This window comes from Gnatocerus cornutus, chromosome 6 (genome assembly GCF_029298725.1).
Source record: "Gnatocerus cornutus isolate USDA-ARS CGAHR chromosome 6, icGnaCorn1.1, whole genome shotgun sequence".
Classification (NCBI taxonomy): Eukaryota; Metazoa; Arthropoda; class Insecta; order Coleoptera; family Tenebrionidae; genus Gnatocerus; species Gnatocerus cornutus.
This window is the reverse complement of record NC_142238.1, coordinates 19,412,533-19,427,621: the sequence shown is the minus strand read 5'-3', so window position 1 is coordinate 19,427,621 and position 15,089 is coordinate 19,412,533. Positions and strand designations below refer to the sequence as shown.

The 15,089-nt window shown below is 35.8% G+C and overlaps 3 protein-coding genes across 3 annotated transcripts; 1 reads left to right on the top strand and 2 right to left on the bottom strand.

Moving 5' to 3' along the window:
- Positions 1–42: 42 nt before the first annotated feature.
- LOC148173656 (retinoid-inducible serine carboxypeptidase-like) lies at positions 43–1,731 on the bottom strand. Its single transcript, XM_088038892.1, has 7 exons — positions 1,600–1,731; positions 1,093–1,553; positions 936–1,046; positions 696–888; positions 481–648; positions 201–433; positions 43–156 (listed from the first exon to the last, which is right to left on the bottom strand). Exons 1-7 carry the CDS (start codon positions 1,640–1,642, stop codon positions 91–93), a joined length of 1,275 nt encoding a protein of 424 aa, XP_087895018.1. The 5' UTR covers positions 1,643–1,731; the 3' UTR covers positions 43–90.
- A 261-nt stretch (positions 1,732–1,992) lies between these two features.
- On the top strand, positions 1,993–2,274 carry LOC148173655 (NADH dehydrogenase [ubiquinone] 1 beta subcomplex subunit 2, mitochondrial-like). Its single transcript, XM_088039911.1, has one exon. It carries the CDS (start codon positions 1,993–1,995, stop codon positions 2,272–2,274), a length of 282 nt encoding a protein of 93 aa, XP_087896037.1.
- Positions 2,275–2,316: 42 nt separating this feature from the next.
- LOC148173654 (retinoid-inducible serine carboxypeptidase-like) lies at positions 2,317–3,882 on the bottom strand. Its single transcript, XM_088039910.1, has 6 exons — positions 3,834–3,882; positions 3,301–3,761; positions 3,143–3,253; positions 2,903–3,095; positions 2,682–2,852; positions 2,317–2,633 (listed from the first exon to the last, which is right to left on the bottom strand). The coding sequence occupies exons 1-6, from the start codon at positions 3,877–3,879 to the stop codon at positions 2,317–2,319; spliced, it is 1,299 nt and encodes a 432-aa protein (XP_087896036.1). The 5' UTR covers positions 3,880–3,882.
- Between the last annotated feature and the right edge of the window lie 11,207 nt (positions 3,883–15,089).

The following is a 15,089-nucleotide window of genomic DNA, read 5'->3' as shown; positions in this document are numbered from 1 at the left end:
AAAGGTTACTAACATGGGAATCTGTGAGGAAATCAAACCCTGTTTAAACAAAAATCAATTTTTATTCACAATTGTTTTGTAACTTTATTTTCACCAATTTCCGTTGATCACGTCGTCTAGAATAAAGTCCATGGCGTTAGTGTTATCAGCGGGAACCTAAAAACCCCTCGTATCATTTAAAAATTTCAGATTTTTGTTACCATGTGTCCAGCTCTGTCCACCCAGTAAAACGCCAGATTTCCCACCCGCTTGTAATAGCCCTCCACAATATTGTGAGAATTAATGACTTCTCTGTGGGCTGTTTTCCACTTGCTAGCGCCATCAAACTTGAGTTCGTCCACCCATTTAATGGTTCCAGGGGTGTCGACGATAAGATCTAATTGCCCATTGTACACAGCTACTCTGATGTCAGTCTTTGCCAATAACTCTTCAACTGCAAGTTTTTTGTTAGCGACGGTTTAAGATATATAAAAAACGTACCAATATCAACCACAGGTTTCATGAAATCTTCGTTGAGAGCATTGAAGACAACACCACTTTGACTGCCCCATTCCACGTCAATGCCCAAGGCTTCCTTCACTTCACCGTTCATTAGTTGTTCGATTTTATAGTCGTCATCGTCGGCTAAAGCGGGTTTTACCAGCCCATCTAAAAACATCAAATAAATACAAAAAGACCGAGTTTCAAGAACTTACAATGGGCTTTCCAGCCTGCGGAAATCTTAGTCAAAATGTTGTAGAAATCAATGCCGGCGGTTGCTACTTGGATGATTCCTTCAGTTTGCCCCCACAGACTAGTGGCTCCATTGTAATCTTCAGCCTCAAGAGCCTTTTTCGTGGCTTGTGCGTATTTGTCGATGTTTTCGTACCCGTTTTGGTCAACAGCGCCCTAGAAACTTTTCTTAAAAGAAAGTAAAAGCAGCGATGAGAAGTTACCACACTAAGAAGATAAGGAGCCCACGTCAAAACCGAGTCAATCGGGGAGATCCATGAATCTCCCAAGCCTACACCCAATAATTTAGCCTCAAGGTCTCCAGCTTTAGTGGCCTAGAAATGACATTATTTTGCTGCTCTTGTTAAACCATAGACTTACTGTATCGATAGCTAGAGCGATCTCTGCCGTCATTTTTCCTCCGTACGATTCTGAGAAGATGTACAAAGGTGTTTTCTTCAACTCAGGAAGAGCCTCATAAAACCCTTGTAACAACACTACAAAATCATCGGCGATTTGTTTGTTGGTCTTCGTCAAAGCAGAGGTGGAGTCCACGTAACTGTAGCCAGTTCCCACGGGATTATCCACGAAAAGCACGTTGTAATTATTCAACCAAGTCGTCTCCCGTGGGTTCAAGTCAGGATCCAAAGGACCCAACTCTCCGAAGTTTCCAAAACCGGTGGAGGAACCTCCGGGTCCTCCTTGCAGCCAAATGACCACTGGTTTCTCACTGTAATCAGCAACGTCAGCGTTGGTATGATGCAACCACCAGAACATGTGCGCTCCTTCGCGGACGTCTACGTAGCCCCATTCTTGTTCAGTGGGGCCGAAGCCTTTACGGGCTATAAAAAAGGGTTGAGAAGAGAAGTTGGGATGTAGACTTCTTACCAAGAGCTGTTGCAAACAGCAAAGAGAAAATGAGGTGCTTCATGGTTTTTAAAAGTGTGAAACTTTGAAATGCGGGCACTTATATAGCGATAGCTCTTATTTTGATTGTTTATTGATTAGAGTAGATACGATTGTTAATATTGTGTAGCTGTGCTCTTAGGATTTATACCTGAGTGATGTCGAGATAAGATTATTTGGTAAAATGGAATGTCTTTTAAGTAGGGATTTGAGAAAAATAAAGTAGCTGCAATGTCAGACGCACTTTGGGTTTTTAAGATCTCAGGCTTTAAAAATTTGAAACTTACGAAATATGTAAAATCTAGAGACTTTGGCTGAATTATTACTCTACTGGCTCCTGGCAACTAAATATTTTGTCAATCTGACAACTCCAAAATGTTTTCACGAACGTTAAATCTCCTCAAAACTGCTAAATTAGCTCATAGAAGACCTAGTTACACCTCCCAAAAACGAGAGTCTTCGCATTCATGGAGTTATCGATGTCCTCCCTGCCAGCCTTCCAAATCCATAGTTCTAGCAGCGGATGCGATCCAAGGTTTCTTATGGTGGTGGATGTTATGGCACTTCTACACCGAGCCTGGTCACGTTTTTGGCGAATTTCCCTATCCCGATCCCAGAAAATGGTCAGATGAAGAACTGGGAATACCGCCCGAATAAATTGAATAAAACTCGAGTAGAATTAATAATCCATTTATTCAATCAAAACAGATAATTTTTTTTATCAAAGTTTTCAGTCATTTCTGCTAGAATGAAATCCATGGCTCTTGGATTATCGGCGGGTACCATGTGCCCAGCTCTATTGACCCAAAACATTGCTAGATTCCCGAGTTTTTTGTAGTAACCTTCTATCGCAGAGTCACACACGATGGGTTTTCTGGGCTCTGTGGCCCAATTTTCAGCACCGTCGAACTTGAGTCTGTCCACCCATTGAACGGTTCCGGGAGTGTCCACTATCAAGTCCAACTGGCCGTTGAAGACAGCGATTTTAACATCGGTGGTGTTCAATAACAACTCAACTAAAAATCGGAGTGAATACATGAGAAGAATCTACTTTTTTTACTCACCTATGTCTGTCGCTGGTTTCATAAAATCGGCAGAGAGTGCACTGAAGACAGCGTGTTGTTGATCCCCCCACATTGTGTTGATATTTAGCGCTTTTGACACTTTACTGTTCATTAACACGTGGATTTTATTATCGAGGGCGTCACGGAAGAACGATGGGTGTATCATCCCACCTGGAAAATTGCAGAATTACGAGAGTTTTTTTCGATTTTGTAAAACAGACTTCGCGCTTTCCATTGCGACGGTATTTTTGTTAAAACGTTATAAAAATCAACGTTTTCGGTAACTTTAGCGATGACTCCTTCAGTGGCTGCCCATAATTGGGTGGCTAAACTGTACCTTTCATCGTTAAAAGCTTGTTGGGTTTGTTGGGCCATCGCTTGGATTTCGTCGTGCCCGGCTTGGTCAACAGCGCCCTAAAAAAAAAACCAAAGTGATACTAAAAGACTGTTGAAACTCTTACGAAATGGAGGAGGTAAGGAGCCCACGTGTTCACAGAGTCCATGGGTGAAACCCACGGGTCACCCAGTCCAATTCCCATTAGTTCAACCTCTAGAGTTCCATCTTTGGTCGCCTGCAAATTCAATAATTACCCAAAGTCTAGACAATTATGATAAGTACTTTATCAACCATCAGCGCTATCTCTGCCGTCATTTTCCCTCCGTACGACTCCGAGAAGATGTACAAAGGTGTGTCCTTTAATTGAGGGACTGCTTCATAAAACCCTTTTAACAATTCAACGAAGTCTTCAGCGATTTGTCTGTTGGTCGTCGCGAGATAATTAGGAGAGTCAACATGGCTGAATCCCGTTCCCACAGGATTATCCACGAAGAGCACGTTGTAATTGTTGATCCAGGAAAAATTTCGCGGTTGTAACTCGGCGTCTAGAGGTCCCAATTCTGCGAAATTCCCGTAACCTGTAGAGGAGGCGCCTGGACCTCCTTGCAACCAAATTACAAGAGGCCGCTCACTGTAGTGGTCAACTTCAGCTCTCGTTTGATGTAACCACCAGAAGATCTGTGCTCCTTCGCGGACCTTGACGAAACCCCATTCTTGTTCGGTTGGCCCGACACCTTTGCGAGCTATTACAAAATGTTATACAAGAAAGTAGCAAAAGGGGACACGAATTGTAAACAACGTTCACTTGGTCTTACCGATGACGCTAGTGCAGAATAAAGTGAAGACTACAACGGCAAACATTTTACTGATATTGGAAGTTGGGGACAAACATTTATATAGTTGTTCGTGACTGTAAAGCAGAATTTTGACATCGCCCGTATTGTTCTCAATTAGTTCAGTTATTAATTGATTATTTATTTATCTATTTGAATATGGTGGTAAGAGATTAGCGGGGATTTTATCCGTGCGACGGCCGTTGCGACGCCGACGGATGCATCTCGTTTGAAGCAGACCGATGACAATTGCTTCTTTATGAGTATGAAAAGTAAAAGTGATTACAATTTACCGTCTCATTGATAAAGTACACATACTTTCTGTTGACTTGGAGAAAGTTACATAAATTGTGTTGTTTTGTTATTAACGACATTAATTTTGATTATCGCGATATTATGCAAAGTGGCCCTCTTTTGTGTGCAAAATATGAATATTGCAATAATCAGACTGTGTATTTTAAAAGTAGTACAATTTTTACCGTGATTCTCATATAATGAATAAAACAAAGCATCGTTAAAATTGGGCCTCAAAATATGCTACCGTCACCTGTTAGCACCATTAGCACAATTGTATCGATTAGAAATTATTGATAGAGTAGGTCAATAAGAACACTGTTATTGTATTCCTTGGAGATGCTCCTTGTTAGGTAATAGAAAAAGTTGTAATAAACAAAAACGTAATTGGAGGACTTCACTCACGACTCTTTGTCCATATAATGTTGGTATTACGTGTATGTTGCAAAGTTCAAATGACTGTGAACTGGACGAGAGCAATGGGATAATTCGCAAAAGTTGTCGTAACGGATTTGGTTAAATAGTAAAAAAATTAGACAGTTTATTCGAGATAAAAATCTACGATTAAATTTGTTGTGTACGTTTTGCAATTGAAGAATTATGAAATGTGAATTGCAAATTTTTCTAATATTAATTTCTATACGTACCTATATTATTTAGAAAGTTTTTACTATCATTAATGAGTTTTGTTATTAACATTAAATTAGAATTTTTTATTGTTTTTTTACAGGCTACAGACTTTCAGGTTTGATTCTGTTTATCAAATTACTTAATATCTTTATGACTCAGCAGTTTAAAATCTGATTAGTTAATAATAATAATGGCAATGTGGACCCTGGGAACGTCCCATCCACGTCCCTGCAATATATTTCAGCGGTCCGCCATTTCAGATGCCAGTGCAGTTTTATAGCTTTTGGGGTCTGAAATGTATGTACTTTATAAGGGTTGCTTACGACCATTCCTCTCTCCCAATTTATTCTTTTATTTCCCCATGTTTAAGATAACCAATGGGGAGCGAGGCAAGCCGTAAAAATTTTACGATCTTAGTACACATGGTGCACTAAAAATTTTTATACCGAGGGGAATATTGCTTCGCTAAGTTTCATTCGATATAACTTTCATTAATTTTACGATCTAGCTGCTCTTATATGTAAGTAATATCGTCCATAAATTGGAATAGTTTAATATCATAGCGTCGAGATGCGGCTCCGAAAAAAGTATTTAAGATTAGTGTAAAGATCTATAGGGAATAAAAGTGCTATAGGGTCATATAGATAGAAATTGAGTTACTGAGATTACAAAAATGTGATGACCAATAAATGGGACTTATTGGAGAAAAGTATAAAAACGAGATGAAATCGGGAGCTTTTTTTGAAACTACGAAATAAAGGCACGTAAGGACCTTGTATGTCTGCAGTCACCACCCAACAACATTTTATGCAATGCCTTTAGTTCGCATTTTTTGTGTGTGGCTTCTTTTTATAGTATTTTTATGTTTACGACTAACGTGAGACGTTTGTCCTATCATAAATTATGGGAAGATTCAATGGCTTCCTGGTTAGCATTACAGAAGATTCGGTTTAAACCTTTAACTGAAGTGCGTAAATCAGAGCGTTTGAAGAATACAAGTCATTAAAACTAGCCATAAAAATGAATGTAAAAAAGGTGTTGGGAAAAAATCAAGACCGTTGCTAAATGAAGGACAAATATTTAGACGGTTCTTTGGGAAATGAATGCCGCAGTTATCGTCTGGCAAATCAACAGTTTACGTTTCATCGTTTGCATAGATTAGTTTGTGTATTATTTTTATCAAGAAACGACAATAATTCGAATGAGTTATTATTATAAACACATTTTGTTGTCTGCAACCAGTAATACACATTATTCAACTCGTATTAATTTCAGTTCTTCAACTTTTCGTTGATGGAAAACACTTTTGAGCCGAAAAATGACTATTTTCATAAAATCTCCATTAACTGAATTCTTCAAATTAAAACATTAAAACCATTATAAAAAACAAATGTCCGAGAACATAAGATTCTAGAATGTGAGAATCTTGGCAGTGTCTAAAAAGCTTGAATTTATGAACAGATTCAAATCTAAGAATATTTGTTACGATAAACGCAAAATAAATATGTAGTCTTTCTCCTTTGTTCCTTTCTTCTTTGTTTTACTATGCATCGATTCCTTTAAAATTATTGCGCACAACTAAAGCGTGAAATTTTTTGGAGTTAAACCGTTTTATAACTAGCTCTAGACAGATGAAAATTTCGCAGTTGATTTCGCTAAAACTTGAATAGCGATTTTTTGAGATACACTATTTTGCACTTGCGCCGAGGATATGCTGTGATTTCACTTTTATTACTTTTATGAATTTTTATAAATTGAAATGTAACTCAAGCTTTATTGTCATTGTGACTGACATCACAATTTTAATCGTCAGTTGATTTGATTTTCAAAATTTTAATTCCGCGATAGTAACTGTTCGATCTACTTTTTTAAAACAGGCTACCTTCAAAATTTATAGGTTTTTTGCTTCAAACTGGCGTATGTTTCGCTTCCAATATTTAAACATAAAGACTATGGAAGAGCTTTTTCTATTGCCGCGAAATCGACACAAACGTCGAAGTTTGATAGACGTGTTTCGTTTTTTTGATAACATTTTCTCAATAATCAAGTTTGTTGAAACAAAATAATAATTTTTTTTTGTTTTACACAGTGACTCTGATAGGAATTTAGTGTTCAAGACTTCAACTTTCCTTTTTTTTTTTGACAATTTTTAAAAATTGTCACTTTTTGAAAAACATTTCCAAAAACAAAACTGGGGATCGCGATCGGTGTGATTTTTACTACGAGTTTAACACGAATTTTACAATTATTAACATTTTTTTCAAGGATCTAGAGCTTCAAAGTGTAAACTGCAATTATAAAATACGTGAATATGGATATCAAGATAGAAATAGATCAAGATCGATTATTGACATATAATCATCATGTTCTTAAAGGCATAGATCATATTTTCTGTTTAACATTAAAAAAATGCGTTTTTGTGTAAAATTTGACTCACACTTAGGGAATATTTACGAAATGAATTTAAGTTGGCACCTCGGCAAGTCAGTGTCCTATAATTATTATTTGTTGTTAAATGAAATGCGAATCTTCAAGAAAGCCAATGGAAGCTGTGAAGACAGTGCCCTTAATATCCGAATGGGTTATTTAGTCTGTACTAGTATATACTGCAACCAATGTACTTCTGTTGGTGCTGTTAGTTTGAAGTTATGTTTCTTGTGCTGAGGTCTTTCGTGTTGTTTTGGCTTTTATAACATAATTTACCGAAAATTGACGCAATTGTAATAAATTTTGTTTTCAACAATCAAATGGTTTACAGGGTCCGGCAACACTTGTGTCCACCCCTATAATCATCTTTGATTTTAAAGATAAAATTTTGAAACTTTGCATACGCTCATAGTTGACAAAGCTCTAGAAGCTACCGCAAAAAATTTATTTTTTATCACGGTTTGGTTGGCGTCGCGACGTCTAAGAAGTATAATTTTTAGCGATTTTTGAGTTTTTGCAGAAAAATTCGCGAATTCAATTTTTTTTCAACATAACTGTGATACATATATCTGAGTTTTTATTTTAAATCTAATACAAATTGTGTTTAAAATTTGCGAAATAAACGTTCTTTTATCAAGTTAGTTTTCAAAATTCTGACAGCGCAGTGCCAAACTACGTTTACACCAAAATTTCACAAGTCACTTCATTCACTCTTATAAAAGTTAATTTTGATTATCACGGGCATGTTGCACTTTATGGACACCAGAATTCATTAATTAACATCGACAAGACGATAATTTCACCAAGTAAGACTTTTGTTACAATCTAAAGCGAACCAAAGGATAGATGTCATTTGTGACACAAGATGTTGACAGATGGGTGTAAACGTAGTTCCCAATTTTGACGTAATAAAATTGGAAACTAACTTGATAAAACCGCATTTTTTTCTCAAATTTTGAAGACAATTTGCATTGAATCTAAAATGACAACTGAGATATTTTTAACACATTTATAATGAAAAAAAATTAAATTAGAGGTTGATATCACAAACCCTCACAATTAACTAAAAATTACATTTTTAAGGCGTCGCGACGCCAAAACTATTAGTGATAAAAAACAAATCTTTGCGTCAGCTTCTAGAGCTTTGTCAACTATGAGCGTATGTAAATTTTCAAAATTTTATCTTTAAAATTAAAGACGAGTTTTTGGTGGACACAAGTGTTGCCGGACCCTGTATAGGGAAGTTGACACTATTTTAACGTTTAGCGCTTAGTGACGAAGTTAACATAAAATAATAACATTACTAAAAATTTTTTTTAATGAAATCACCATAATTAGTATAGAAAAAGTAGTATAAAAAATCATGTACCTACAGTTGTCGCTCAAAAATTTCATAGTAAAATCTCGCTCACATGCATTATCGCTCATTTAGCTATGAGGTCTGTTTAGGCGCTTGTACTGTAAATAACTATTAATTGCAACCATTGGTATTATTCCTACTACAATGCATAGTAAATTCCCGTTGACTGACTCGTCTGACGTCACTTTCACTAAATCTTGTTTTACTACAACTCGCAAACGTAAACAAAACAGGAATTTTGCAGATGCGTGTTGGCAAGCCGCCCGGAACTTGAATTACCACCTGTTTATAGCAAAAAACATGTTATATTGTACAACTTATTCTTTTGATGGAAAGTGGTCGACCTTGACACTATACTAGTACATCGATAGGCAAGTACATCAAGACAGGTTATTACGTTGTAATTGAAATTTGGAAGCGTACTCGAATTATTAAACGCATTTTTTTCTTAGTTTTTTGTCCTTTCATTTTGAAAAATGTATGGTGTGTTTGTCATCTTATTAATATTAGCTTTGCAATGTTAGATAGACTGGTTGGTGTTTTAACCACGAGAAAATTCAAAGGATCAATAAAGTATCTTGCGCTCCGGGAGTTGGTAAAATGTAAATTATTCTCGTTACGACTCTGATATACGACGAGGGTTGTTCAGGGAGGGTTTGTTCTTTGATTGGTGGAATTTTCAGCAACCATTACGAAATAGGCGTTACGCAACAAGCGCATGTCTTGTAAACACAGAACCACCATGAAAATAAATCGTTAGAGACAGTCTACAGGGGCGGATTAAAGTTTTTTTACTGCCCCTGAAACTGCAAATAATGTTGACGTGTGTCTGGCCAGCAAAGTAAACTTTACAGAATTACATTTTCTTTAGTGGGAATACGTTGTAGAAAAATTTGCCATTTTTTCTGAATATTTGAATTTTTTTTCTAGCTTTGTTTATTTGATGTAATTTTTTTGGTTTTAAAGATTTGTTGCAAAACAACAAAATTAAAATATTTCGAGTTTAAATGCAACTTGTTAATTTTTGCTTTTGTATTAGCTTCTCGAAATTCGTGGTTTTCTGATTCAAGAATTATTTAAATTCTAATTTAATCGACTATATTTTCAAATCAAACTAAATATGTATTAGGTTTTAGTCATGAATTTTTGCGAAAATTTTGACTGTAGAAAAATCAAAGAACTATTTCTTATGTAAAAAATTGCGAGAAAAACGATGGCGCAAACTCTGGCGACAATTCAAAAATTCAAACGACCATAACTCAGTTATTTGACATTCTGACATTAACCGTGACATTCTGCGTAAAATGAGCCCAGCTTTCTTGATAAATAAACGAGGCATTGGCCAAAAACTCTTTTGAAAACGACATTTTAGGGTGATTTTCAATCAATGTTTCCAAAATGAAAACGACGTTTAATAGCTTTGAATTATACATCAGTCGAAAGAGGAGCTTTTTCATCGTTTGAGTCGTAATTTTTTTTCGCGAAAAATCGACTATCGAATTTTGGGCTTTTAAGCACTTTTTCTAACGTAAAATGAGCCGAGAAAAACGATGGCGCAAACCGCATCTCAATATCTCAAATAGTTTCCGAGATATTTAACTTTAAAAATTACGAAAAATGAGAAAAAATGAAAATCAACTTTCCGAAACTTTGATCGGCCATAACTCAGTTATTTGTTGTCGGATCTGAATTTAAATCCTAGATTTGGAATCTGCGGAAAATTCTGCGTACCTACACTGATGTATAATAACTTAAATTTACTCGAAAAAATAAGCGAGATGTCGATATCAGAAGTTTGGTATAGTTTTTGTCATGAATTTTCGCGAAAATTGCGTTTTGTATGTAGGTGATGTACCTATTTGTCGAACATTTAAATAACCACGGAAACCGTTCATAAACGCAAAAACACTCTGACGTCACACGCTCCACAGACGTCTCACTTTATGAACACACCCCTGCGCTCTGCTATGTTGTAATCAACTAATTAGCCTACAATAAAATTCTATTGTTGTTACAATTATTCCGTAACTCTAGTGATATTTACAAAAGGAATTAAGTTGATTTTGGTTTAAGATCAAATCACAGCAGTTTATGTATTTAATTAGGTAAGTGGGTTAGTTAGCACTAACAATAATCTCCCATTAATTAATTTTTAATAATTGTTTCAACGTAACATTAATTATTATACTAAATAAATGTTCTTGTTACTGTGTGTACATAATCAGCTAACTCCAAATATCAATGCGGTGACAAAATGTAGTCGTATTCGTAGAAAAAGTATAGTACGCAACGCGAAGGTAAGGCCAATTACGCACTTGTCAAATTATTATATACAATTGCTTCACTGCGTGCGTAATTGGCTACTTACCATTCTTGTTGCGTAATATACTAAATCAAATTACTTACATCCGAATAAGAAAAAATATCCAGAAATTTTTGAACCACCAAACTAAAACTAGCGCTCCGTGTCCTCATTTTTGGAGCAACTTTCTGATAACACAGTCTAACAGATACTAAGAGAAATTAACTCTTTCCAGCCAATAAAACGAAAAACCGGAACTATTTGCAAAAGCACGTCTATAATGTTTAAAGCGGCAATATAAAATCTCGTAAAATCTCTCAATTGTTACAAGGCCAATACGACTTTGTTGTACGTTTAGAAAAAAATAGACGAGGTCGAAATAGCTGTAAAATAAAATTAAAAGCAACAATGGCAAAGAATGAGTTTATGTGGGCTTTAAAAATCTGTGAAAGGGGCGGATTTACAAAAAATGAGAATTTTATGTTTTATTTGTTGAAAGAGGAGGGAGACAAAAGAGGTGTGAAAGCTTATCGATTTCTACACCAAAGGAGAGATCTGCCGGTCTGCTACTTCTCGAGCTGTGGCTACTTTTCCACAGATGGCGCCTTTTCGTCCCAGCCATCTTGTTTATAGGGTTGTAGAAATAGTAATTAGTCATTTTGAGAAGTAGAGAAGCAACATCAACAACTTTATATAGCCATTACGTGTTTTTATAGGCGTATATATTTTCATATCTCTATCTCTTTAGCAAAAGGATTGTAAAAATGCCTTCCATTTCTCTTTAATTGAGACCTGAAATGAATGACACCCGGACCGGATTTTTTTCAGTGTGAAACCTTTAAAAAGGGTTTTTACATATTTAGCACGTACGTGTCAACAAACATTAAAAGCAAACGCACCGACTACCTACTTAGTTGCTATCAGTCTTGGGTATAAATCATAAGAAAAGTATTCGTAAAATAAAAGTTCTTACTTTGTTGCTTTAACTAATATCAAGCAATTTGAGATAAAACAATTCTGAAAGAAAACAGGCAATAAACTGTCTCCAAGGGTTGTCCGATTGTCATAAAAGCTTGATGGACGACAGTAATTTCTAAATCTTTTATTATCCTTCTGGACCAACTACTCTAATGTCTTTACGCTACATATAGTTATTGCATGACTTTGGTTATAAAGCCAGAACGAACCCAATTTTTGCTAAAATATGCTCCGTAGCCATCCAGCATCTTCTCTTGAAGGGTCGATATTTTTAATATATTGTTTACGGAGGTTTTATAGCGGAATGTGTAAAGATACATAAAATTAGCATGAGAATACATATTCCAGAAGCAGCCTAGCTATATTTACTGCCCTTTTATACCTCGGTTACGAGCTCGTCATGTCATATAACGTCCCATGAATACGAGAGCACCTCACTATACACGGTTTTCCACTTTTTACAGTCGTATTTCACACCTCATATCATTAATCTATATTTCATAAATTACGAGAAAAATACCTATGAGGGCTAGGTGCGGTAAGTAAGGTGGCCCCAAAACGGAGCGGCACGTTCTGATATTCAATAATATTTTATGGGGCATCTTTGGAATTATGGCGCACAATTCGGGGTTTATATGATTGGACTGCGTTTTGAGAAAAACAGGAAAAGGCTTTTAAAGATGGGGGAAGTCGGTGAGGGAGAGAAGGGGCTTTCTGACGGGGGAAGCAAACCAATTAAAAGTGTGCGCCGACGTCCGCGTTGTTTTACCTTTTTTAACAATCTTAATGCTTCTCTAATATTAAGTTTAGTTTCAGATGGACCAAATGTTAGTTTTTTTTAAATAGAAACTTTTCTAAGAAGTTTTAGTGTGGTGAAATAAAGTGAACTTTTTTGTTTTACTCAAATTTTATTTGATTTGTTTAATCCGTAAATTAATGCGTACACAATTTTCAAATTTTTATTCAAATACAATAACTAAAACTGCAGGAACGGATATTGCGCTTAGGTAACCGACGGAAAGGAACTGAAAACTTCTTGGAGGCGATGGAAGCGATGTTTTCAGTGGAATGTCGAACCATTTCAGCTGAAGACTCTCATCTGGTGCTGAAAAAAATGTAAATTATAAACTTGAAATTGAAAAAAGCAATGTTTATGTAACCTCAAGATAAACTACACATGTAGAAAATGATTTATTATGCTATTAAAATAATCGTGTTGTTAGGAGAGAATGCAAGGCATATTGGTGAGAATTTTCTAGAATTGAGAACTATAATAGAAGAAAATTAATTTTTTATCTTTATTGCGATGACGAAGCAGTTGGTTTTATTTTTATTGGAGTTTTCAGGATGGTGGCACTACCCGCTTATTTTTCACTTTTTCAGCCGTCTTAACAACTTCCGGTAGTTTATTTAAAGGTTGATTTATTCCATTTCTCAACAGTTAGTCAGATAAGACATAACATTTTAAAATTGTCTGTCGTCGTCATAACTGCAGCCCCAATTAGTCTCAAGTAATTAATCCATCTTGGTTAAGCACGTCAGTAGTGAAATTCTTTCGAAAGTCGCTTAATTGAACAAAGCAGCATTGTGAGCATTTATTATCGAATTTACCAAGGCAGCAATAAAATTATAATAAGGAATATGTACGTGAGTTATATGAAAACAAATTACTGGATCGTTTCTTGCATTCTTAAGCACATGCTCGGCGTGACCAACAACACAGAACTAAATAGAACTAATTCAATTGTGTGAACCTATAAACGGAACCAATGTTCCAAAGCATGGTAACGGTATTGCAAGAAAAAGTCATTAGACGATTCCATTTTCGCGATTCATCATCGCGGAACGGAAAATCGTAAGAGTTTTATGGATGCGACGAAATTGCAACAGTTTCCAAGATGGAAAAGTGATGACGCAGGCAAAGTTGCAATCGTGAACCACTTGAGCGGAAGTACTAAACTAAAGCGCGGCATCATCCCCAGAATGTGACGGATAAAGACAACAAAAAGTCGGCGATTTTGCCGAAAAAATCCCACGAAACCGTATTAATTTCCTGCCGATTCCATCTCGGGCGCATTTATATGTAAATTTCCGTCGTTATTTCGTCGTAAAAGCCAAAAAGCCGCTCCTTTCCGAAATAAGCCGAAACTAATTTACTTTTATTGATTTTTCAGACAATGTACTAGTCACAGTCTAAACTCGCATCCCGTCACGTCTGGCAAAGAAAACAGGAAAGGAAAGGCGATACCCGAAACGCAAACGACTGCAGGGGATGTCTGCCATAAAGTTGGAAATTGAAACAGCTTAAACACGCTCCACTGATCTAAGCTAAAAATAACAAAAAATTCTTCGTCATCTCCACCCAGTTTACATCCTCCGTAAAGATAAAACAATAATCTCTCCATTCGAAACTGACATAAATTTTAATTAAAATCTACCGAAAACGTACATTTAAAATTCGCGTTATGTTCTTATTAGGGGGTTTTATAGTGAAAGTTTTAAAACAAAGCTGTATATAAATGCAAATCGCAAGTTTATCTTGGTTTATGCCATCATTTAAAGTTTTAACAGCGTATAAGTTTTATGAGACAATAACTTAGTTTTATTCACACTAATGCAGTTTCTAAATACGAGTTTTTCGACACGAGAAAATCCTTTATTCTATTTTATATTGACCTGTAATTATCTCTTTTGTTCAACCATACTGATTAAATATTAGAAAACGTTGATAGAAATAATAATTTACACCTGGAGCTGACAAAACGGCAAATGGTGCATTCATACGTGTAATAAATATGTGTTGCAATACGGGAAGATAATTAAAAGTGACTTGTTGAAATTTATGATGAAAGTGCAAATGAGCACTACACATACAACTCCAAAAATACAAAATTCTTCGAAAAAATGTCGGTAAAGTGCAGGAGAAAAACGCTTCTTTTTACAGCCTGTCACTGCTCACGTTATTTATGTCTCCGTCTGTAAATTACAAAACAATAATTTACAATCAATAAAGAAAAATCCAAACTCCTCCATATCGCATGAAATATGTATGAAACTTAATAACCGTCCAACGCCGCCACCAAAAATAAAAACCTAAGAGTTTACAGGTATACAGACAGTCATCTCATCCCACCCCGTCCAGAAAGCAATTGGTCGAAAGAAATAAAATGTGTCCACTAAATGTCAGAGTTCGAGCCGGGATCAGATAACATAATAACGTATCTAAAATATATGTTTATTAAAATAA